Genomic DNA, 24,229 nt, shown 5'->3' with positions numbered 1-24,229 from the left:
TTAATTCCTAGGAGATAAAAGCAAAGATCTTGATGCAAGAAATACTGCCTGTCAAAATAAGTTCATAAGACCCTGGCAAAGGTTTTATTTCCTGGAGAGTGTTCAGCTGAACTTGGTATTTTCTGTTCCTTTCTTGGGAATCTCTGGATCTGGGCGCAGTTGGTAGTTGAGAAAGATCAGGGTGTTGGGGGATCCTGTGTGTTTGGGGAAGTTTGGGAGGAGGGTGTCGGTGGCAGTTGAGTGGTTTTTGTGAAGTTTTTTGGTTTTGTGAAGTTTTTTGTTACAAGTCCTGGGAGACAGAATTCTCAGGAGATGTAACAAAACATGGCCTCCCTTTATAGCAGTTGTTTCCGCGGGGGTGAATTGTACCTGTGTGTCCTGTTAGAGCTCCCTTTTCCACAAGGAGCTTTACTGTGGAATTGGGAGTGGGGTACAAGATGTGTTGGGCTGCTGAAGTTAGCAGTGAACTGAATTAACAACCTCCTCCCTGAGAGCCAAAACTCCTGACAATTCCCAGCACTGATTAAACTCCATTCACTCGATGTTACGATTCTCCTCTCTTCCATGCAGCGGGAATTTGTCTCCTGCAGGAAGCACCGAGCACGTGATTGGGATGCTGCCATTGGGAGGATGATTTCTTATGGCTGAAAGTGCTTGTGATCATTCTTGAAATAAATTGCTTTTATTTCCTGCTCTTGTCTTGCCAAATATCCTAAAGCTATATGTTCACCTTTCCCCAGCAGTTTTGGGAGCTGTTGGGTAGAGCCAGTCCCCTGCTTCTGTTCCAGTTTCTCTGAAAGCAAAGAAGAAAAGCTTTAATGGGTAGTTTTTAATTTCTTTATTAGGCAGTTCAGAATCCATATGGGAGAGAGATTCTGTGATATCTGCATTCTTACTGCGTGGGGAAGATTTTACTTCACAGCTCTTCTGCTCTTAAACACCAGAGAGTCTGTAGTGAAGCTGTTTTATAGAGAACGATGCTTAAATGGTACCGTGAGCACTTGCATGCTCAGACTGTTAAGTCTGTCTTGCATGTGAGAATGTATAAAAGCTGTTACATTCTTCACTAGTGCACACCTTTCCAGGAAAATCATTGTTAATAAATATCTCAGTAACTCTTGCAGCTGTGGTTTGTGGCCTCAGCAGCTATTTATTTTTGCTGTGATGGCAAATACTCGAGCATCTTTTTATTCTCATTCGGCCAAGGATGGCTCCTGCTTGTTGGGATTTCTCCCAGGTAACTTGCTGTGGGACAAGAGGAAACAGCCTCAAGCCATGCCAGGAGATGGTCAGGTTGGACATCAGGAGGAATTTCTTCCTGGAAAGGGTCATCAGGCATTGGAAAGGGCTGCTCAGGGTGGTGGTGGAGTCCCTGTCCCTGGAAGTGTCCAAGGAAGGCCTGGATGTGGCACTCAGTGCTCTGGGCTGGTGACAAGGTGAGGATCTGGCACAGGTTGAACTCGAAGGTCTGGGAGATCTTTTCCAGCCCAAATGATTCTGTGATTCCCACTCAAAACTGTGATCTATTCTGAGCTGCTTCAGGGTATGAGCTCCCCTCTTCCTCTGACCAGTCCAGAGGCTCTGGCCCGAGCAGTGGAATTTCAAGACTGAAAGTTGGCAGGGGGATGTGCAGATATTGCTGTTTTCTACTGTTAAATATAATCTTTCTCATGAACAGATTAATGCATAAAACCACTGGGCAGTTGCACACAGCAGCCTCTTGTCCCCCTGGCACAGGTAAATAAATCCTAGTGATGGATTTTGATCTCTTATTCCCAGAAAACTGCTCAGCTCCTGCTCAGGAGAGGCTGCTGCTGTGTAGGTGCCTGCAGCCCTTGCATGGCCCTGGCAAGGGCTGAAACTGCTTCCAGCTGCCTTGCTGGGCTTTGTGTGGTGATTAGTTTATTTGAGAGCTGGGAGTGTGTTAAAAAGGTTCTGTAATGCAAAATACTTGTCACTTAAAAATTGGACTTGTATTTTCTGTGTTACGATGTTTTAACTCGAAATTTAAGGCAGTATTGTTATTTTAGATGTAATTATAAGCTCCAGCAGAGCTCCTGTCTCTTTATATAGTATTCTATACTTACTGAAAATATCTGAGAAGAACAGAGGAAAAGTGAAGCATGGGGGAGGTAATTGATTAACACCCCTCCCTGCTGGAACAGGAATGAAGTGAAGGCATATTCTAGTTGTTGGTGTTCAGTAAGAAGCTTTCTCTTTAAGGTGTCATTTTTCTATCCTGGATCTTCTCTTTGGAGCCTGCTCCAGGATCTGCTTGTGTCAGTCAGCATGTCCTTCCTTGTGCTCACGCTCTGCCCACTGTACTCGCAGCCCAAGGCTGGCTCTGGGTTGTTTGGAGAGCTGCAGGTGCCAGGCAGGGCGTGTTTGGCTCCCCGGTCTGCCAAGGATTCCTGCACTCCCGCCGGACCTGGCTAGGCACGGCTGCTCCCACCCTGCCCTCCTGCAGTCCAGCCTCCGTCCCAGAGCTCCAGCTCAGCCCAGGCTGCTCCCTTGCTTCTCCAGCTGGTCAGCATTAGTCAGCAAACGTCCGATTTCCGTGTGCAGGGAGCGGGGCTGAGCTCTGCTCCTGCCACAGGAACGTTCCCGAGTGCCTGAGCAGCCCCAGCCCTGATGCTCCCGAGGGCACCAGGAGCAGCAATCCCGTATCCCGAGACGTGGAAATCACAGCATCAAGGACAATACTCTCAACTCCAGCCAGGCTGTTTTTCATTAGGAGTAAGAAAAATGTGAAGCTAGGAATGTTGTCAAGGCTTTTGATATGTGAGTACTCAGTGTTCTGCAAGAGGAAAATAAACTTTGATTAAAGACTAAACTCTGTTCCAGAAACTCCCAGCACAATACGGAGAGGCATGTTGAGGTACAAGGAGTGAGACCTGAGCTGGGTATTTGGTTGAAGCCACTTGCTGTGGCTTGCCATGAGACTGTCGTGCTTTTTGTGCAAGCTTGGAAGCGTCTTTGATTGCTTCTTGCCTGAACCTCGTTCTGGAATTTACTACATGAAAATATTTATACAAATAGTTAATGTTTATATGTAATACTTTGGTTGGACCTTTTAGAGCTTTTCTAGCACTAAAATTTCTCATTGAAGGGGTTTGCTGTCACACTGTGAAGGTCAGAAAAATTTATGGGCCATAAAGTTAAGACTTTTCAAACTCTGTGGGTATCCCATGACAAAAGTGAAGCTGCTTTTTTCCCTTGCTTTGAGGATAATCTTCTGCCATTAAGGAATGGGTTTTGATATTATTTGCTTTTAGGAACTTGCTTGTGTGGATTTCTGTCCCATGTCTCCAAAAAGCAGACATTTGTGGAGCTGTGTACTGAGAAACAGAAAGACAAATTTGGAATGATCTGCTCTGGAAAGAATCCAAGTGTTTTAATTTGTGTGTATGTAATTCTAGTATCTCTCCTAGAGCCAAGTCTGCCCTCCTTAGACTTGATGATAATGCTTCGCACACAGAGTGTTTTTATCTTGAAAGCACTGCATAAACATGAACTAACCTGGCAGTTCAGCCTTAAACTTTCTTTTAGGTGACATTTACTCAGGTGTGAGAGCCACTGCATTGTCTGTAGTTAAATACAGACCAGGAGCTCAGCACAGGCTCCCAATCCTGGGCTCTCAGGCTCTGGTAAAAGAGTGCTAAAAATAAGAGTCCCAGAAGCCCAAAATGGTTTGGTTTGGAAGGGACCTTAAAGCCCCTCCAGTTTCACCCCCTGCCACGGGCAGGGACACCTTCCGCTATCCCAGGGGGCTCCAAGCCCCATCCAGCCTGGCCTTGGGCACTGCCAGGGATCCAGGGGCAGCCACAGCTGCTCTGGGCACCCTGTGCCAGGGCCTCACCACCTTTGGCGTAAAGAATTTCTTCCCAATATCCAATCCAAGCCTGCCCTCCTTCAACTTAAAGCCATTCCCCCATGTCTGATACATAAAAATATCATTCATATATCTATATATCTATATCTATACACACACACTGCATATATGATATAAATCCCTCTTGTCTGATACATAAATAGCTAGTGATGGTTTCTCTGGGTGGTGGAGGAAAACTCAAATCACTTTTGGGTGTGAATTGCTTGATGTGATCAGCAGCCTGGTGACCACATGGCAGCTCCCGCTCCAAGCTCAGCACCGGATCGATCCTCCTGGCGAGAGGCTTTAAATTTCCATGGAGGTTGGAGCTGATGTCATTGCTGTGAAATGAGGCAGCAGTGAGCTCCTGCTTCCACTCACTCTGCTCGGGAACTGGATCCCAAAGCTTTTCTGGCATACTCCCATGTTCCAGAAACCATGGAGCTGTCCTACCGTTGCTGCCATACCACTGGTAATTACTTAATCTCAGTCAGGCAAAGGGCAGAATTTGGTGAGCAAAATAGTTGAAGGAAACACAATTATAGAATCAAAGAATCCCAGACTGGTTTGGGTTGGCAGGGGCCTTAAAGCTCATCCAGTGCCACCCTCTGCAGTGGTCAGGGACACCTTGCACTGCAGCAGGATGCTGCAAGCCCTGTCCAGCCTGGCCTTGGACAATCCCAGGGATGGGGCAGCCACAGCTTTTTCCTTTTTCTTTTCTTAATTTTAATTTTAGATTATTATTATTTAAAAATATTTTTAATGTAAATTACTCTGCAAATACTTCTGTCAGGACCTCCAGAGACCCTGCTGCTGTTTTGCATGGGGGGATTGGGCAGTTTGGGGCTGCTGTTATTCCCAGGGACAAGAGGACACATCACGGGGTGTTAAGTCCTTGGGAACCATTCCTGGCTCCCTCGGATTGTGGTGCAGCTTTAAAAACCTTTATCTTTGTGCTGTTGCTGAGGGTTATTGTTACTTCCCTTAGTTCCCTTAGCAGAACAGGTGGCCTTTTTCTTTGGTGTCTTGGCAGATTTCCTCTTAAGTCTTATTTTAGCGAGTTGAAAGAGGAAGAGGGCACAGGGTGCTTTTTGAAGCCATATTCACTGAGGATTTATTCCCACCAGCGTTGTGAAGTCTGGAATAGTTACTCTGGGATTCTTTGCTGTTTTGAAGCAATTACAGTTTCTTGGTTTCTCAATCGTGAAGTGGAAGATATTGTCCTATAAAAGAAGAATATATCCAGGAGAAGCATTGAAACACAGAAAGAAAGATCACAGGTTTTATTCACACTGCCCTAGGATTTATCCACTTTGTCTTGAGACAGGTTTTACAGGAGCTTGTGAGGGCATGGAAAGATGAAAACAAACATGGTCAGCTCTCTTCATCAGGAATAGTAGGTGGTTGAACAGAATTTCTGCATGATGCCTTTTGACATTTATTAACCCCCTCATTTCCCCACCTTTGTCCATCTTTCTGTAGCTTTGAGTGAAGTCTGACCTGAAGTGCCTGGTGAGCAGATGCAGAGATGCTCCACTGCTGCAATTAGATAATGGTTTTGCACATGTTTCCTGTAAGAACAGCTGAAGATGGGTGCAGCCTGTTCTTTCCCTGCCCTGTGAAATCAACAGAGGTCTAGTTTTTCTTTAAAAAAAAAATTACTAAATACATCTTAAAAGGCTTTGTCAACAGTGTGAGCTGCAGAAAGGGAGACAGATGCTTGTGATGGGTTGCTCTGCGGGTGCTTGAGGGAAAACTGAGCAGTGATTTTGCAGGTCTGGCTGTGTCACCTCTGTTGTGTCTCTTTTTCCATTAGCTGCAGGACAATCTGAGTAATCAGATTCCCCAGTGAATCGGAGCTGGGGCACTTTCATTGTTTGCTCTTGTCTTGGTGTGTGATTCACTGAGTTTTGACTTTGGGAGGGTGACTTGCCTGGAGCTGTGGTGAAGAACTGGGATTGCTTATTAGGAGTAGCTGCAAGAAGAGGTGCTTGTTCCGAGTCTGTTCCACCTCCCTGTTTTCTAATTACGTGTTTGAATTTCTCCCTGCTCAGCTCACCTGTAATAAATCAGACACCCACAGGTTACATGACCCTTATCTCTGTCTCTTCTGATAAAGGTCTTTAAATGGTGTTTCCATTAGGGTTTTTTGCAAACATGTGCTGCTTTTAAGGACCTAGCAGTGTTTGAACTCAGTTTTATTTCAAGTCTAACCCAGCCTAGGTATTTTAGGATGCCCTGTGCAGGTGGCTGTAGGACTGTAACCCTGACCTGCTTGAAGCTCCTGGTAACACACTTGATGTCGTGCTATAAATAAATAGTGACTTTCCAAACATAATTAGTTTCTTTATTGTCCTCTGAATAATGTGTGAAACAGGTGTGAGCTCCACATCCCCTTCCAGCAGGATTTCCAGTTTCAAGGGGCAGGTGCACCTTCTGGCTGTGCCTGAGCATCTCTTGCTCAAAAAGGTGTTTTGGTACAAATCCTCCTTCCTGCCAGATGTGGGTGCAGAGCTGTGCTGGGCTCCCTTAGATGCTGGTTGCCACAATGGAGCTGATTCCATGAAGTGATCCAAACACTTGGCTCTGTCTTTCATCCACATCAAAATTAGGGCTGAGTGTTTGAATACTTTAGGTGCTTGCTGGTACTTGTGGTTGGAACACTTTGCTGGGACTGAAAATGTTTTGTGCTTAAATTCTCCTGAATAAGCACACAGTATGTGTGGACAGTGTGTCTTGATCTTCCAGCTGCTGGCCTGGAAGGAGCAGGACAAGGCTGACACGGATGGAGTGGTGCCATGCCTTGGGCAATGGGACAGAAACACTGCTGGAAGAAGACAAAATGATCCTGAGAGAACTGGCAGGAAAAGAAAGAAAGAAAGCTCAGAGAAGTGGTGTCAAGAATAGTTGTTTTTGCCTTGGATCGTAAGGCCAGATGAGATCATTTATGTGAGAAGACATCGCTGTGGAGGCTGATTTAGCTGGGTAAAGTCTTGTTTGCTTGAGCTGGAATGGATTTTCAAAACCATTCTTTTCCTGCTTAGGTTGATCTTCTAGCCATCAGTTCTTGTTTCCTCCCTTGCCTGTTGGGGTGGGAAGCCATGGAGCAAATGCAAGTACTTGTGGATGTGATCTTGTTGCCTCTTGCCATCTGAAGAGAGCTTGAATTTGAACAGGAGATGCGATGGCTTTTTAAATCAGTTGTCATTTACTTAAAACTTCACTTAAAATTTTCTGACTTGTTGATGGATCATTTACCACCCCTCCCTTCTTTTTTAAGGAAGGCTTCATTGTGGTCTAATTCCAACAGTGCTTTTCCTCAGTGATCCAAACGCATTTTTCTCTCCCTCTTAAAAACCCCATAAATCCCAATGCTCTAATTCTGCCCTATATTCTTTTGTGTCTGCTAAATACGGTCAGAAGTGTTAAGTGTGTTTTCATGCTTTCCTTTGCTGTCAGTACCAGTGAGCCATCTTGCTGTCAGTGATGCATCTCACTACTTTTTGTTCCTTCAATCAAGGTTTGTTTAGATTTTTGTTTGCAGAAACTACTCAAAATGCCTCCTGTTCCTGGTCTGTCCTTTCAGTTGCTCATCATCTGGGACGTGGTTTGTGTGCTCTGTGGGTGAGAACCATGCTGATGGCTTGGTCAAGAACCTGTCGAGTACCAAAGACTTTTTCAAAAAGAGTTATCTTTAAGCATTTAAGCACATTTTTTGTTACATACGTGAAGCTTTAGACTTGGAGAAACTAAACGTGTACAGAAAGTACTGACGTGTTTTGCAGTTCTGCCATGTCTAGTTCTGTCATGGGAGGGATTTATTGTGTCTTGCCCCAGAGAAGCTGTGCCTGCCCCATCCCTGGAAGTGTCCCAGGCCAGGTTGGATGGGGCCTGGAGCAACCTGGGATAGTGGGACGTGTCCCTGCCTGTGGCTAGGAGTGGGACTGGATGAGTTTTGAGGTCCTTCCAACCCAAACCATTCTGGGATTCTGTTGATTCATTTGGGGATATGTCAGCAGATGAGATGAAGTCTGAGGCCTCCCTTTTTCTGATGGATCACTGAATGTTCTGGTACAATAATTTTCTTTAACACATACAGATGATGGTTGTCTTGTAAAGTTTGTGCAAAGGTTGTGTTGGTGCCAGTTGCAGCTTTGCTAGGATTGAAGGTGGTGTGCCCTAAATTCATGCTGTCCTTTAGACCCTAATTACTGGTGCACTTTGGCTCCATTCCCAGGAATGACCTGAATTTGAGGTGCTGGAGGGTGAACAGCATCTGGTGCTGGGAGATGTGATTTCCATGTACGGGGGGTCCTTGTCCAAAATAAAATGGACTTTACATTTGTGTTTTACCTCTTGTAAAGTTTGGAGCATGGAGCTGCTTAATCAAACTGGGATTTCATTGAAGAATTCCTTGGCTGCTTCTCTCTTGGCTCAGATGTTCTTGCCCCCTTCTTCCTCCTTGTCTCCTTTCGCTGTGCCATCTGTCTGTCATCTGCTTTCTCATTTCTCTGACCTATTTATGAAATATGTTTGCACAACCCCTTTTGCAATGGCTGCAGAGGAGTGTTGGAATTGTGACCAGGCTTATTTCCTCTTCTCCTTTGTTCATTTTGTCAGCTCCAGCCCATTGGATTTGGTGGGTGTCTCTGGTCTTGTCCTAAATTTACGCGGTGGTTCCAAAGCGGGGCCATGCAGAGAATTTTCTGGTCATGGCAAGGCAGGACACTGCAGCAGCGTAAAGCTCGGAGGTTGGGATTTGTCTGACAGGAGGTGGAGTCAGGTTTGGGTTGCAGCTCTTGCTTGTCAGAGTTCAACTCTCACAAAGAGGAACTTTATTTCCGAGGCTTTGGACAGTGATTTCATTGTCCCAGGACTGCCGGGCATGAAGGGGCGCATTGAGGCCCTGTCACCAGTCCAGGTTCTGAGTCCACACCTGTCGAGGGGCAGCAGCAGCCTCTCAGCTCCTGCCGTTGTGGTTCTCCCATTTCTCATGTGGAGGGATTAAGGCTTGGATTTGCTGCAGCTGGTCTCAAACTCAGTCCAGCAGCAAACTCTGGAAGCAATAGGATCGCTGTTGGCACACATGGGATGAGACACCACTGTGGGAGCAACCAGCATGGATGGGCCTCCTTTTGTAGAATCCTGGAATGGCTGGGTTTGAAGGGACCTTAAAGCTCATCTTGTTCCACCCCCTGCCTTGGGCAGGGACACCTTCCACTATCCCAGGTTGCTCCAAGCCCCGTCCAGCCTGGCCTTGGACCCTGCCAGGGATCCCGGGGCAGTCACAGCTCCTCTGGGCACCCTGTGCTGGGGCCTCACCACTCTTAGAGTAAAGAATTTCTTCCTAATATCCAACCTGAACCTGCTCTCCTTCAGCTTAAGGCCATTTCTTTCTCTTCCTTGTATATTCCAGAAGGAAAAGGTAAATTGCCTACAATCCCCCAAATCTCCCTGTAGTACCTGCTCAAGGTAAAGTAGGAGCTTAATAATTGGGCATGTTCCAGTCCAGGACCTCGTGTCCCACCTGGCAGCTCATCTGGCAGGGAGGGAGTGCTCTGAGTTGGAGATATTTTTATGCCTTTTAAAAATGGTTGAAAAGATCTTAATATAATTGGGGCTGGACGGTGCCATACACATAGGGAACAAAGCAGCAGAGTTGGATTTGTTCTGGAAAGGGCATTTTATTGTCCACACTTTTCTGCTTGAGATAGCAAAGAAAAAAAACAGGGAGAGGGAGGAGGACACAGCAGTGGTGATAAGGCGGCTCCCTTTCGGTTTCCTGCCTGCACAGTGGGAATGGATCTGTCCTGCCAGTGATGGATCTGAGGCTGAGGATCTCTGTTCACACATTTACATACATTCAGTCCAACTGATCGTAAAGTCAGAATCACAGAATGGTTTGGGCTGAAAGGGACCTTAAAGATCATCCTGTTCCACCCCTCCCATGGCAGGGACACCTTCCACTAGACCAGGTTGCTCTTGTCCAGCCTCATTTATTTTTCCCAGAACTGAATGTTCCATAGGCAGAGGTGATAGTGCAGGGATGGCAGGATTTTGAAAATTTCCTCAATTTCCCTGCTCCCTCTGGGTGGGGGCTTTCTCAGCAGATACATCTAGGAAATTTCGCCACTTCCTTTGAAAGTGTTTGTCCAGTCTTGGATGCTGCAAAATCAGAGCTTTGGGGGAAGCGTAGATTGAAAAAACAAAACAACAAAAAGGGAAAATAACCCTTGATGCAGGCTTCTGTAGATCAGGTCGTGTTTTTGTTTGTAGGTCAGACATGATAAATATATTCAGGATTACTAAAGGGGAGAAATAGCTGTAGCTTTTTGAGTTTTGTTTGTGGTTTCGTTTTTCTTTTTTTTTTTTTTTTTTTTGAGACATTGAAGAAAGAAAATGGAGCACAAGGGGGCAGAAAGAATTGCTGAACACAGCATGCCTCTTCCCCAGCTTTAGGGAATAGCCAGTGAGTTTCTGGGAAGAACCTGAGCTGCAGGGAGAGAAGGAGGAACCATCCAGGAGCGTGTAACAGTTGTGACACAGGAATGGCTGCACAATCCTGCTGCCCAAATTTGCATTGAAGATGCCTCATGTAGCTGAACTAATAAAAAGCCCAAACACAGAGTTACTGCATGAGTGGATTGTTAACCTGCAGGTGACCCCTCGCTTTTAAGCTCAATAAATGAAATGAAGCCCATATAATCACTCCTAAATTTGTGTGTGTATCTGTGGCACATATTTTGCTCCAGAAGAGCCTGGCAGTGGGGGGGGGAGGGCAGCTGCAGGATCAGAGATGCCACAAGGTGAACCCTCCCTCTGTTCTGCTTTTCTTCACCCACCTCCCCTGTGCTTGGGAGGGAGTGTGGGCCTGATCAGAGGGAGCCTTTTTGGCAAGTGTTTAATTAATTAAAAGAGAGAAGGTAGTAAATTGATGGTTATAGTGGAATGTCTTCTGGGATGCTAAAACCATTCCACTCTAAGGTGATCTTGTGCCTGGGACATTAAATACTCCACAGATAACAGAGCCTCTTGACCATGAGCCAGAACTCCTCTGGCCATGTAATAGATGAGAAAAAGATGTCAAGCACCACAGCCAGGATCAAACGGCAAATCTGTGATGGAGCACGGAATTAGCAGATCTGGGACTGGGAGCCCAGTTTTGATGAGCCTTCTAAACCATAAGACTTCATTCTTTCCCCCCCTCCCCCCCCCCCCCCCCCCCACTGCTCTGCCATGTTGCAGAAGATGGATGAGAGCCCTGGGTCAGGATTCCACAGTGGCAGTGTCCTATTCCCTAAGGGAAGGTCTTTGTGATGTAGTAAATAAGTATTAGATTCCCACCACAGACATACAGACATGGACTCTGCTATCAGCTTCTTGCTTTTCTTCCTTTTTGTTTGTTCTTCACTTTTCTCCCTGGTCAGATGTGGACTTCCTCCTTGGAGCCTACCTGGAGTTAATCCCTTAACTCTGCCCTCAGTGATAGTTCCTGTGTTCTCTCTGGTGGGCTGGTGCCGTTTGGCTCTGTAGGAGAAACGCATCTGCACATGTGTGACTTTATGTATTTGGACTCTCCAGTGTTCATCATCCAAAGTCCTTGTGTAAACTTTTCATTCAAGGAGTCCTTGAGGACGTGGCACCGGCAGGGGTGTCCTCGTCAGGCTCTCACAAGGTCCCATGCAGCAAACATGATTTGTGATTTGGATGGTTCACATCCAAATTCCGGCATTCAGTTTGTGAGCATCGGCCACCTCAGCTCTGCAGACTCACCCAGATTCCGCTCCCTTCCCTCCAACGCTTGTGTGCTCTCCGAGTTTGAATTACCCCATGCTCTTTTTCAGCCAAGTAAATAGGGGATCTGTAAGTTTAAACTTGTCAGCCCACAGCAAGTAGCAGAGGCCTCCTGTGGCTAAAACTGTGTTTGGGGGAGGTCCTTGTTTTACAGTGCACTGAGTTGTGTTGAAGGATGGTTTGGCAGCATGGGACTGGAGCAGGGCACAGGTGGAGCTCCAGCAGGAGCTGTGCTCTGCTTGTCCCCTCCCAGACATTTGTGCCAAGAGCGTTTGGTCCTTGTCCCAAAGGGCAGGGCCTCCCCCAGGGTGGATGGGAGGATGTGACCCACAGGACTCAGCTGCAGCCCTCAGATGAGTTGCCAAGTGGAGCCTTGGCTCCTTTTTGTCTCCATCACTTCGTAGCAGATCATCCAGAGTTTGTTCAGCTCCAGCATGTGCCACCTCTGCTGTACGTTGGGTGAAATACTCCTCCTTTCTACTGTCCAGAAATTGCTGGGGTTTAAAATTGTTTCTGACAAACACACTCAGAAGTTAGTATGGGCTGAAATAGTGGCTCTCTTAAACTGTGCTGTGTGGGACCGTGCAGAGGGATTTGCAGATTCATTAAATGAGATTCATTAAATGATGGAAAACTTGATAAAGGAGCCAGGAATGCCTGAGAAATTCATGGGTGTTGACAGACAGACGTCCACTGGTGCCAAAGCTGTGATGAGGAGTGGAGGGAAGTGACATGATGTGTCGAATGTGGTTGAATGCAGATGAGATGGGAAGCTCCCTGAAAACCCTTCATTAGTGGCATTCATTAGTGGCCAGAGTTGCTCTTCTGGAAGATTCTTCGACCTGGTCAGAGCTCAGCCCTTTCTTGGAAAGCAGAGATGCTCTTTTGTATCTCCCATTTGATGTTTGAATCCAGTGTTTCTTCAGTCCTTTGTGTGCCAGAGCATTGCTGATAAAAGGGGTTTCACGTGGCCAAACAATGCAGATTGTGCCTTTCTTCTCATGGAAATACAACTGGATTTTACAGCCTTATTTTGGCCATCTCCACCCACCCCCAGGACAGCTCTGCCCAAAGCTCCTTCCTCTGGTGCCCCAAGTTTACCTACCCCAAACCAGCAGCTTCCCCTGCATCCACAGGGATCTCGGTCTCAGATTTGATCCAGTGCCATGAAACCTTTCTGCATCTTTGCTGTAGAACACAATTGCTAATTCCATAGTTTATACCTTCTGATCTGCTGCCTCTGGTGCTGCCTGGCCGCAGTTAAGTAGCTGGAAGCAGCTGCCCTTCTCCCTGCCCGTGCCATCCTGATGCTCCATGACCCCTTTCCGCGGTGTTTCTCTGGCTCCAGGCAAAACCAAGCCTAGCGTGACTCACATCAGTCTCCTCTTGTCCCTCTCCCTTTCCATTTCTCTCTGGACTTCTTCCAAGCTCCTGTGCTATACAGCAGTCCTTCAGCCAGGATTATTTTATCCCATTTCTTAGATAAAGGGCTTGGAGGCCAGAAATGCGTTATTTCTATGTTAACTGGAAGAGCTCTTTGGGTTGAGAGAGGAAACTTTCCTTGGATCGATGCCTGAAATAGCATGGCTGCCCCTTCCCTTGACTAAATGACCTTCAGATTTAATATTGATGTGTAGCTTCATTCTCGTGCTGGTTTAGACTGAAGGGTCTTTGCTGGGGGCTGCGCTGAGAGAGGCCTGGGGAGGGACTTGTGCTAAGAGGGGCTGCAGAGGAACTGAGCACAGCACCACAGAGAGTATCTGGATCCAGTAGGTGTTCTCTGTCCCTAAAAGCCGTGGTGTTCCTGTTGCTTTGAACAGCGATGACCTCCCCGTGCTTCAAGCAAAAAAAGAAAAGGAAATTTCATTTTTCCTACAACTCTGAAGCTACTGGGATTGAAGGCTTGGAAATCAGGGCAAGCCCCTGAGTGAGTGGGCCTGAGCTGGGATTGCTCTCGTGCAGCTTGCTCCCAGTGCTCTCCCGAAGGCTGCAGATTGCCGCTCCCCTGGAAGGCAGGGAGCCTTGGGACTGCACCTGCTGGGTGAGTTCATACCACTGATGCAGTTCTGCATTGATGCTGCTTTGCTGCTTCAGTGTTCCCTAAAATCCAGGATTAGTTCTCCCTTACTCCAAGCCCGGTCCATTTCAGCCATTTTTGGCACTGCTGGGAACTTCTGCTTCCACTGGAAATCTTCCTTGGCTTCTGCCTGGTTTGTCCTGATGTCACTATGTGGTCCAAACAAATGTATTTTTTAGAATTATAGAATGGTTGCAAGGAACCTTAAAGCTTATCCAGTCCCACCCCCCTGCCATGGGCAGGGACACTTCCCACTAGACCAGGTTGCTCCAAGCCCCGGGCCTTGAACATTTCCAGGGATGGGGAGTCAAAAACTCTCTGGAGTTCTTGACTGCTGCCTTTGTGTGAGCTTAAAATCCTCCTTGCTCTAATGAACTGTGAGGAAAACTGAAGAAAACTTTTTTAGGAGACTTTTGTGAGGAGGATTTAGAGCTTTTGTGTTCCAGGTACAGAGCAGAGCGTAATTTTGTGATCTCAGAGCTGTGTTCAGGAACACAAACTTTGTGTCGGAATTCTGCATTTGGAGACGTTTGCAGAGCTCTCTCCTCTTCCTCCCAGGACATGAAAGAGCAGATAAGGAGGGTGAGGTCATCCCAGCTGTGCAGAAATTTCCCAGGCCTCGAGCTGAGCCTGTTTCAGTGTAATCACTTATCCTGAAGTTTCATTTTGATCTTGGGCTGCAGAACCTGTGGAGTTAAACAAAAGCCCCCCTGGTCCCCCTGAGCCATGACAAAACACCCTTTGACCTCAGGTCTTAACGGCTGCATAATGAGAAGTGAAGAGACTGAAGCTGCTTTTTTATCCCTGGAAAGATGGGAGTATCCAGTGCTGCTCCCTCCTCTCTGTCAGTGCTTACTGGGTGCAGTGGGTGGGTGCAAAGAGGAAGAGTCTATCTCCTGCAAGATAAACTAAGAGGAAACTGAAAGCAGGTTTTATTTGTTCCCCTGCTCACTTCCATCCTGGAGTGACGGTGATCAGAAGTGGCTGAGTTGAAAAAAAGTTTCTGCATCCTGTGTCAGTGTGTAGTGAGCTCCGTTGTTGGGAGGTTTGGTAAATACTGAAGGAATAGTCAATTCCCCTCTTGCCAGGAAGAATTCTTTGCTTTGAGATTAACTCCGCTTTTTTCTTGAATATCTCATTGTGAGATTGTTTCACTGGTGCTGCCCAAGTGGGGAAGCTTTGGGACACTGAGACAACTGTAGCAGTGCTTGTTTAGATCAAGTTGAGAGCAGCACAATCAGGAAATGCCTTTGTTGGTGCCATTCGCCTTACGGTATGAGCTGGAAGGTTTTAACATCCTGGAGAATCATTCCATAAATTCTGCCTTCAGTAACCCTCCTAAACAATGAAAACACGTCCCAAATAAGTCCTGTCCTGACACGGTGTTGTGTTAGTGCTGCTCACCACAGCTCAGAGCTACTGTCCTCACCCTGGCAATAATTTCATGTAGTTTCTGTATTACGGAATATTGATTTACTGTGGAGCATAAAAATGTGCCATGCTCAGCAGAAGGGCCTCTCCAATTGTTATGCTCCAGGAACACTGCTGCTCAGGAATGTGAAATAAATTTTCCCTTTTAACAATGGATCCTGATTTGCATAGTCTCTATTCTTGTTCCCCCAGGGACTGTGGCACTAATGGGCTGCAGTGAGCGCTCCCCCACTTGGACACCAAACTCCTCTACTTGCACGCATACAAAGGGCTTTGCTGTGGAACAAGTGTAATAACTTTTCAAACAGTTTACTCCATGCCATAATTGTCTCCTCTCTGTTGTGCTCTCAGTTTAGTTTGAAGAACATAGAATGCTGAACACCCCCTTCCTTCTCTTTGATGTTTTAACTGCATTATTTTCAGGGAAACTTGTTCTCCAGCAATCCAGAAAGTCACATTGTCCCATGCTGCCAAGTGTGAGGTGATCTCATGGTGCTGAAGGGAGACCACGAGCTGGGAAGTGGCTGCTTTGCTCTTCTGGTGCTTTGCTTTGGCAGCAAGCAGAGCTTTAGGATGGAGTTGCAGTATTCAAGATAATGGCTTGTGGTTGTTGCTGGTTGTGCTCATGATGTGTTAGTGGAGATGTCAAACCCCTGTCGTCACTTACTGTATCCTCTTAGTGAACAGGAGTTGCTGGTCCTCAGCTCTTGAGTTTGCCAGAAGAAAGTTATAAATCTCTTGGTGAGATCCTGCGTTTAATGTGAAGAGGAGAAAAAACGAAGAGCGGAATTTCCACTGACTTTGTGCTTCTGCCACTTTCTGCTTTCTTGTAGAAGAATTTTAACTCCTAATGAAAACTGAGTCTAAGAAGGGTAATGATTCTCCTATGCAACCCAGGCCTACTGGGAGGCTGCTGTAAGCAAAATTATAACCTTGATAAAGACCCTTACTCAGCAAAAAGAAGGATATGCTCCTGGAAGATGTTTGTTGTAAACTGGAGCAGTTGTATTTTAGGCATTTTGAGGGAAAAGTAGGCGTTCTTGGTTCATAGTTTGTAATGTTGAGAATTGCATCTTAATCTGAGCATTAAGGGAAAAAATCACAATGAACTGAATGCAACTGGAGCAAACTTTGGTGCCTGGTGTAGTGTCACCTTCTCATTCCTGGATTTAGCTGCAAGGGAGTAAGAAACTGCCTTAATGTCTGGAGTGATGGTGATCAGGCAGAATCTGCACAGGGGCAGTTCGAGCTGCTCTGCTCTGCCTGCCTCAGCGCCCGTGAGCATGTGGAGAACTCTACTGAAAAACGGGTCCAATAAATTCTCTTAAAACACAGTATTTTTCAGCTGACTGCTCTGCTGTGCCTCTGAGAGTTGGTTTTCCTGGTGTAACAGGCAGCTTGTGGTGACCACGCTCTTCTGATCCCACACTCTTCTGATCCAACACTCTTCTGATCCCACACTCTTCTGATCCCACCTCCCACCTTGCTCCCTCGCCTTCCCCTTCTCTCCCCACACCTTTGTCCATGGGTGCTAAACAGGGTTCAGACATGGCCAAAAGTACTTGCGTTGGCGTAGCCGAAAGAAAAAAATCCGAATTTTTGGCTGTTGTCACAGAACAATTGTTGCTGCTAAGGGCTCAAGAGCAGCTAGAGCTGGGAATGGCTGTTTTTCAGACAGTCAGCTGAATAAATGCTTGGGGCAGTGCATAAATGTCATGGTGTAAAGATCTGGGGCACTTGGATTTGAAATAGCACAAAAGTACTTCTGAGACACCATTCTGCCATTTCCAGGCTTTGGTGGGAGCTGCCGCGTGTTCCTCTCGAGGTTCGTGTGTTTCCACTGGGATTGTGGATGGGCTGAGAAGGGCCAGCACAGATGGGGAGTGACTCAGCATCCCCATGAGTCACCCTGGGTGCTCCACGGCAGGATCCAGACCCCGAGGCCCCGGGGATGAGATGCTGTGTCACTGCACACCAGCCTCTTGTGGCACCTGGGGCTGTGCAGTTTCACCTTCACAGAATTGTGGAATCCTCTCAGTTAGAAAAGACCTCTAAGACCGTTTAGTCCAGCCTTGGGCAGTGCTCTGGAACTGCTCTGATACGGGACCTTAAGTCCATTCGTGCAGCACAGCCAGGCCCCGAGCGTGGCACAGGGAGCGAGGACTGATGTCACAGTTTCTGCAGGTGCTGGGGGTGGTGATTCACAGCCAGCAGTGTTGCTCTGAGCTAAAAACAGGAGGTAAATAAAATGGTGTTTTCTTGTTTACTGGTGAGAAACCGGGTACAGCTTGTGTGCTCCGTGTGTCTGTGTGTGTCTGCATAGAATTTGCTGGGTTGTTCCCTGCCCACTTACTGGGATTCCTCTAAGTGGCATATACTATTTTTCGAAATACTCTGTTTAAGGGAAATCATGGAATAGATGATAATTAGAATTAAATAGAACAGTGGAATGGTTTGGGTTGGAAGTGATCTCAAAGATCATCCAGCTCCAACCCCCTGCCATGGGAAAGAACACCTTCTGCTATGCCAGGTTGCTCAGAGCCCCATCCAGCATGGTCTTGAGGGTAGTTCAAGGAAGAAGGGTAATTTAGTAGGATGGCTTGGTTTAGTTCCTTTTCTGAGGACACTTTGTGAAAGCACTTGCATGCCAGACATTTAAGTCTTGTGAAGTTAAGCCTGACCTTGAGGTATGGAGATGATGATGTTCAACAACATAAATAATCCCCTGACTTTTTACTCAGGGGAAACTTTCTCAGAGTGGATTCCAGTGTATTTTCATTATGCAGCTCCTGAAGTAGTTAAACTTGTGAGTCACAGGACAGTGTGTGAGTGGTAGGATGAGTTGAAGGTGGCTTTGTAGCTTCAGGTTTTTTGGTGCCATGAGCAGGTTGGGGGCTCTCTGTCCCCCCACCTTGGCAGTTGTTTCACTTTGGTATTTTTCATTTCCCTCTTTTGTTTCCCCATCTGTAGGTCTGTTTGAGGATTGAGTTTTGTACTCATCCATGGGTTTCCTTGGATCCTTAGGCTGCATTTGCCTTGCACTAGGAAAGGATTTGGGGATGTTCTGGGGAGAGAAACTGCCAGGAGAGTGGCCTGGGGGCAAAGCTTTGGCTGCAACAGTGAGAGGGGAGAGTGGGGAGAACACAATGAATGAACACCAGTTTGGAGCATTCCCTCGGGATGAGGGGCTGTTGGGACATGTTAGGCCATGGGCTGGACACTCCTTCTGCAGCTGGGGTAGTGGAAGTTTGGTTTCTGCTGAGTTGCCACAGGCTGTGATTTCTGGTTGTGCTGTGATTCCTGTGCAGGAGTTCAGGCATCTTTGAACAGCTGCCTTGGGCCACCTTTTTTTTTTTGGTTTTTTTTAAATAGAAATGAACTAAAGATGCGAAACCAACCCTTGAATACCCTGATCCGGGTGGTTGCGGGGGGGGGTGGCATGGTTTCGATGTCTCTCCCTCAGCAAAAGGGGGGGCAACTGGGATGAGCTGTGTTGGAATGCAGATCATGCTGGTCCCTGGGCTGCTGGCCTCTGTCTTGGGCAGGAGCTTGGCTTAGCCCTTCTTGTGCTTTAGGATTTGTGCTCCCAAGTTTTCCCTGAGCAGTGGGGGTTTTTCAGTGGAAATAAGTCTTCACTCCCAGGCTCTGGAGGTCCTGGGTTTGTGTGAATATGGGAATGAATGAGCTGAGGGGAGGTTGGAAGGAGATTCAGCAGAGTGCCGAGCACATGCTGGGAATAGAAGAGCCCTTCAAAGCTGATGGTTCTGTCCAGGGGTGGGGGTGGGTGTTCAGCTGAACAAATTGTTCACTTTGGCTTCTTTGCAGGCAGAAATGTTACAATCAGCTAATGAGATTGTTCTCGAGCCTTGTGGGGTTTTCTCTTCTTCCCTTGGAGTCGTCATGAGAGTGGGTTTGGCAGAGCTTTAACTCTTGCTCCACACGCTGATCTGGTTTTGCATCGATCCAAAATAATAATAATTAAAAAAGGATAAAAGCTTGGTGAGCTGAAGAATGAATGTGATTAATATATGGAGCAAAGTGGAAAATAGCAGCTGAATGGGGTTCAAATCTCTTTCTTTAGTGAGGCACAGTTAAAGGTTACAAGAGCAATTTTAAAAATTGCGTTTGTGTATTGCTCGAGGATAATGCTTAGAATTGTCTGTGTGAGCAGGGCACATGGGTGTGTCACAGTCACAGAATTCCGGGATGGCTTGGGTGGGAAGGGACCTTAAGGCTCATCCATTCCCCCCCCAGCTGTGGTCACCTGGCAGGCATCTCCTGACTCCCAGTGCTGCAGCCTCACCCAGTGGGTAGATACTGGCTGTCTTATTGAGGAAAGGTCCCATCCTGATGCCACGGTGAAGGTCCTCCAGGGAAGGGGCTGACGCCTTCCCAGTTTGCCTCTGGAAGGTGAGGGAGGCTGAGCTGTGTGTTTTTGGGGGGAAGGTCTCAAACCCCTTTGAACCACTCTTTGGTGATTTTTTCTGTCCAAAGCTGTGTAGGAAAGAGGGGAGTAAATACAGCAATGACCTCTGCATTGGAAGGTGACTGCCTTCCAGGGAACAGCAAAGCCCCTGGGAATATTCCAGTACAGAGTAGAGGAGGGAAACCATATGGAAAGTGCCTGGAAAGCTGGAGCTTATTGCCTCACGTTGTGGCATTAATCTGCGAGTGTCCGAGGCTCTCGGAGCTGCCGGGTGCCCCGGCTGTGCCGCCTCCTGGCATCCCTGCCAAAGGCATTCTCTGGTTCCCAGCGAATCCCTCCCATGGCTGTTCCAGCTCTCAGTCTGCTTGGCTGCCTGCAGAGTTTCTCAGTGTTTCTGTGTTGTGTTTCTCTCTCTTCTGACATCGACTGTTTCTTCCAGTGTGACCTTTTATTCCTCATTTAACATCAAGATGGTTTGGGTTTGCTCAGGTGCTTGGAGTGGCAGAAACAATCTCCCTCCAGACCCCGGTGGCCATTTCTCGTTCATTCTGCTGACTCCTAGAAGTGGTTCTGATGATGTAGTTCCCCTTCAGCCTGTAACTTTCCAGTCTGAAATAAGTTCTAGCTCCACGGCAGCTCCATGTCATTGCCAGGATGGTTTAGCAGCAGCTGGTGGATCTGCTCTGCTCACTTTGCAGCTGGGCCTTTAGTAGGGCAGTCTCCTGGTGAAAAATAAGTCTGCTGATCTCTAATTCCCTCAGTTTGTTGGGGCTGTCTCTGGTTGGAATTCAGCTGCGTGGACTCAGCAGAAAGCAGCATGGACTGGTGGGCGGATAGGCTGACTGAGGGTCTGGAAGCTGAGATTGAGATTGGATATTGGGAAGAAATCCTTCCCTAAGAGGGTGGTCAGGCCCTGGCACAGGGTCCCCAGAGCAGCTGTGGCTGCCCCATCCCTGGAGGTGTCCAAGGCCAGGTGGGACAGGGCTTAGAGGCAGCCTGGACTTGTGGAAAGTGTCCCTGCCGTGGCACGGCATTGGAGCTAAGTGACCCCTATGCCAGGGCCTAACCACCCTCACAGGAAGGAATGTCTTCCCAGTATCCAGTCTAACCCTTCCCTCTATCAGTTTGAAGCCATTCCCCCTTGCCGTGTCACTCCGTGGCCTTGTACAAAGTCCCTCTCCATCTTCCCTGTAGACTCTGTTCAGGTTTAGAAAGAAAGGAGTGGGTTTCCCTCTCCCCCAGAGCAAGTGGAGGTTTTGGATTCCCAGTGGTCACTGCGGGACATCACACTCTATGTTGTGCACGGTTGCTCCTTTCTAATGCTAGATGAGAAAAGAATAATTTTCACAAAATGCTTGTGGAGACATTAAAGCTGAGGAATATCCATAGGTCCTTATCCTGCAGCTGATCCCCATGAGGGGAACATCCATCCCAGGATGTTGCTGGCAGCACCTCGCAGGGAAGGGTGGGACCAACTGGGAAAGGCTCAGTTCTAAATATAGAGACACACTACGCTCGGTGCTGTTTTGGAAAGTGTGGCTGAGCCATCATTCTGTTCTTCCCCTCCTCCACTGCTGCCGCAGGGTGTCAGAGGATGAAGTGTACATTACTGTGTTTCGCTTTCTTGGGTTATTTTTGGTTCAAATCCAGTGGGTTTTTCTGGGGTAGGATGTGTCCTGGTTTTAAGGTAAGGAGCAGGTCTGCTGCTGCTTGTGCTGCCATGTCACTTAGGAAACCAAATGGATTTAAAACTATTTTTTTCATACTTAATCTCAATTTCTGTGTAATCTGAGCAAAAGAATGGGTTGTATTTAACAGCACAGGCCAGTGTTCCAGCAGGCAGAGGTGCTTTGTAATGTTGGGAGAAGCAAACCAGGGAATTGGCACTTGCGATGTGCTCTCAGCAGCATTTGATTCTAAAAACTTACTTCTAAAAATAATTCCCAGCGCTCTGTGGATCCCCAAAGAGCAAACTGCCAAATTCAGGCTTTACACAGGGAGGTTTTTCCAGAGAGAAGGGCTTGAACTCCTAAAGGTGTTTTGGAAAAGGTCTTGGAGCAGGTTGGGAGGACAGAAGGCAGCGTTGCCTGTTCTGTGGGAATGTGGCCTCATCCACAGTGGCTCTGCAGGGACGCCGCCCGTGCAGCCGAAGGTCCAGCAGGAATATGGATGACGTGTCTTGTTCTAAGTGCATGGGTTTCGCTTGCAGTTTGAAGCAACCAACTCCTCCTTTTCAGGGTATTTCTATTAGTTGATTTGAAACTTGTAATAACCCTGGGACTTTTTTGTATTTATTTCATTTTTAGGCAAGTGGATTTGCTAGCAGTTATGGCTAAATCAGGGCAGAGGCCCAGGAGGTGCAGATTTTTCAAAGAACTTGATGATTTCTGCTCCTTCCCATCTCTGCAGCTGGGGCTGCCTCAGTACAAAACCTCATTTACCACGTGCTGCTTCTGCTGTAGTGGCTGGTTTCAGCTCTGAAATGGGTTAATCTCAGCAGAAGACTTTCTGGTTTGATTTTGGAGGAAACATCTGGACGTTGCTGTGGCTCTCCTGCCCCACATACTCTGGCTGGTTCAAAATTGCTACACAGAAGGAGGGGGAGATGGGCAAAGGGAATTATTTGGTGATTAATTTCTTAATTGCTAAGCATCCATATGTGGCAAGGGCTTTGTGCAGCAACACTGGATTTGTCAGCACTTTCTGCTGATGCTTTGTTTCCACACCATGTCGGGGCTTTCTTCCTTTCCGGGCAACCTTAATATCTATCCACAGGAATCAGGATGCTTAGGATATATTTTTGTGATATTGTGGCTTTTAATGTGGAGAGTGGAGCCGTGGATTTATCCCTTCCTTACCATCTTTGTGTTCCTTTCTGGCCTGGAGTGTGTTCCTTTCTGGCCAGCAGTAGGGATTGAGGGTGTTTTGATGACAGTTGATGTTATTTTCTGGCTTCTTTATTTGCTGGGTCCATCCATCAGATGCAGAAATCAGGTCTGCATTGCTGTTGCCTGCTCTGTGCTGTGCAGGACCTCGTTGCAGGGGAGCAGCTTGTGCAAGGTTGGCCCTGTTGGTCCTCTCCAAGCAGTGGTTTTACTTTCAAACCCAGCAGGGGTGGTTGTGAAACTTGTCCCTGAGGTTTAATTGTGGCCACATGGTATGAGCTGCTGTTCAGGTCGATTTGGGGACTGATGACAGACTTTTTTTAAAGATTTCAGTCACTGGAATGTGACTGAAGATGTTGGAATATTGCTCTGCAGAGACATGGTCCTTGCAGCACGTCTGTAATTCCTTGGTAATTATTAGCAGTGAGATGGTATCAGTTCTGCCATCCAGGATGGAGCTTTTGATCTGTCTGTCAGTTCTCCTTGGATTTTTGTGGCCTGTGTAATTAAAATCACACTCAAAATAATCCCCCTTCCCCTCTGTGTTGTTGCAGGAGGCGAAGGGCAGAGTGGAGATGGGCAGCAGACCGTGCCGCCATCGTCAGCCGCTGGAACTGGCTCCAAGCCCACGTCTCGGACCTGGAATACCGAATCCGGCAGCAAACGGACATTTACAAGCAGATTAGAGCCAATAAGGTGAGGAGCAGGATGCCTTTGGGTGCCTGTGGTTCTGCTTTGCCTCCTAATGGCTCTCTCTGACACCAGAGAGTGCGGATGCAAAGTCTGATGCTTTTTCCCCCCTGCCTCTCTCCCAAAACAGATTGCAAAGCTGTGACTAATTGTAATGCAATTTGGCATGGGCTGTGTGTAGTTCCTGTCCCTGGTTCAGTACAATAACGTGAAGGGAGCGATACCTTACTCTAGAGTCAGTCTTTGGTGCCGAGCAGAGCTGGTGCTGTTGCATGTGTGACGCTGTTCCCCATCGCTTAAACCTTTCTCTTTTTATTTGATATTTTTTTAAAGCCTTCTGATTCTTTCTTTTTGGGAGTAGCCGAAGATGGGGATAAGAATAACTGAGACTTAGTGGGAAAGGGAGTGGCCTGTGGAGGAAGTTAGTTCAGAGGCTATCACCCAGCACAGGCTTAAAATTGAGTCTGTTTCGTGAAAAAGATCATTTCTTGGTGCTGACCTTTTTCTATGGAAGGAATTATTTTTTTAGAGTTGCTCTCAGATGGTGGGAGAACGGGGGAGAGCAGAGAAGGGATGAGGAAGGGATTGTTATGGAGACTTGTTCAGGCATGCACATCTAAATGTCAGGCCTTGGAGGGAGGAATGTCTGGAGTTTGTGGCAAGAAGGCTCCTGGTATTGCATCGACTGAGAGATCCTCAGGAATTCAGTCTGGCAAACGCCTTTCCCAAGATGTGTGTTGCTCTGGGGGTGGTGGGGAGAGGCTTCCAGGGGGTAGAAAGCAGGGGAGGGAGACTGGACTTGGATGCAGCTGTGTAGAAAAACAGGCTTAATTGAGTGAGTGAGGGCTCTAAATGAGGAGGTGGAAGAGCACGGCTTGTGAGCAGAATCCATTACTGAGATTAGGGCAGAAGGCTTCTGGGAAGTGGGCAAATGATCCTTCAGAAAGGATCATCTTCCTTCTGTCTTAAAGCTGATGGTGAAGCATGGTTTAAGTACAAAATACAAAATAGCTGAACATTTATATGCTAAAAGTTAAGTAATGGAAGAAACGAGA

General features: G+C 47.2%; 1 protein-coding gene across 4 annotated transcripts in view; it reads left to right on the top strand.

Moving 5' to 3' along the window:
• Nucleotides 1–24,229, top strand: part of KANSL1 (KAT8 regulatory NSL complex subunit 1) — an 81,057-nt gene that overhangs the window by 36,083 nt on the left and 20,745 nt on the right. For all 4 annotated transcript variants that reach the window (XM_039564604.1, XM_039564602.1, XM_039564600.1 and 1 more), the window contains exon 3: nt 23,039–23,180. In XM_039564604.1, the coding sequence (XP_039420538.1) occupies nt 23,039–23,180 (142 nt within the window). The remainder of the gene's footprint in view (nt 1–23,038; nt 23,181–24,229) is intronic.

Source organism: Corvus cornix, chromosome 23 (assembly GCF_000738735.6).
Source record: "Corvus cornix cornix isolate S_Up_H32 chromosome 23, ASM73873v5, whole genome shotgun sequence".
NCBI lineage: Eukaryota > Metazoa > Chordata > Aves > Passeriformes > Corvidae > Corvus > Corvus cornix.
Note: the sequence above shows the minus strand (reverse complement) of the source record. Positions and strands in the feature narration are given on the sequence as shown.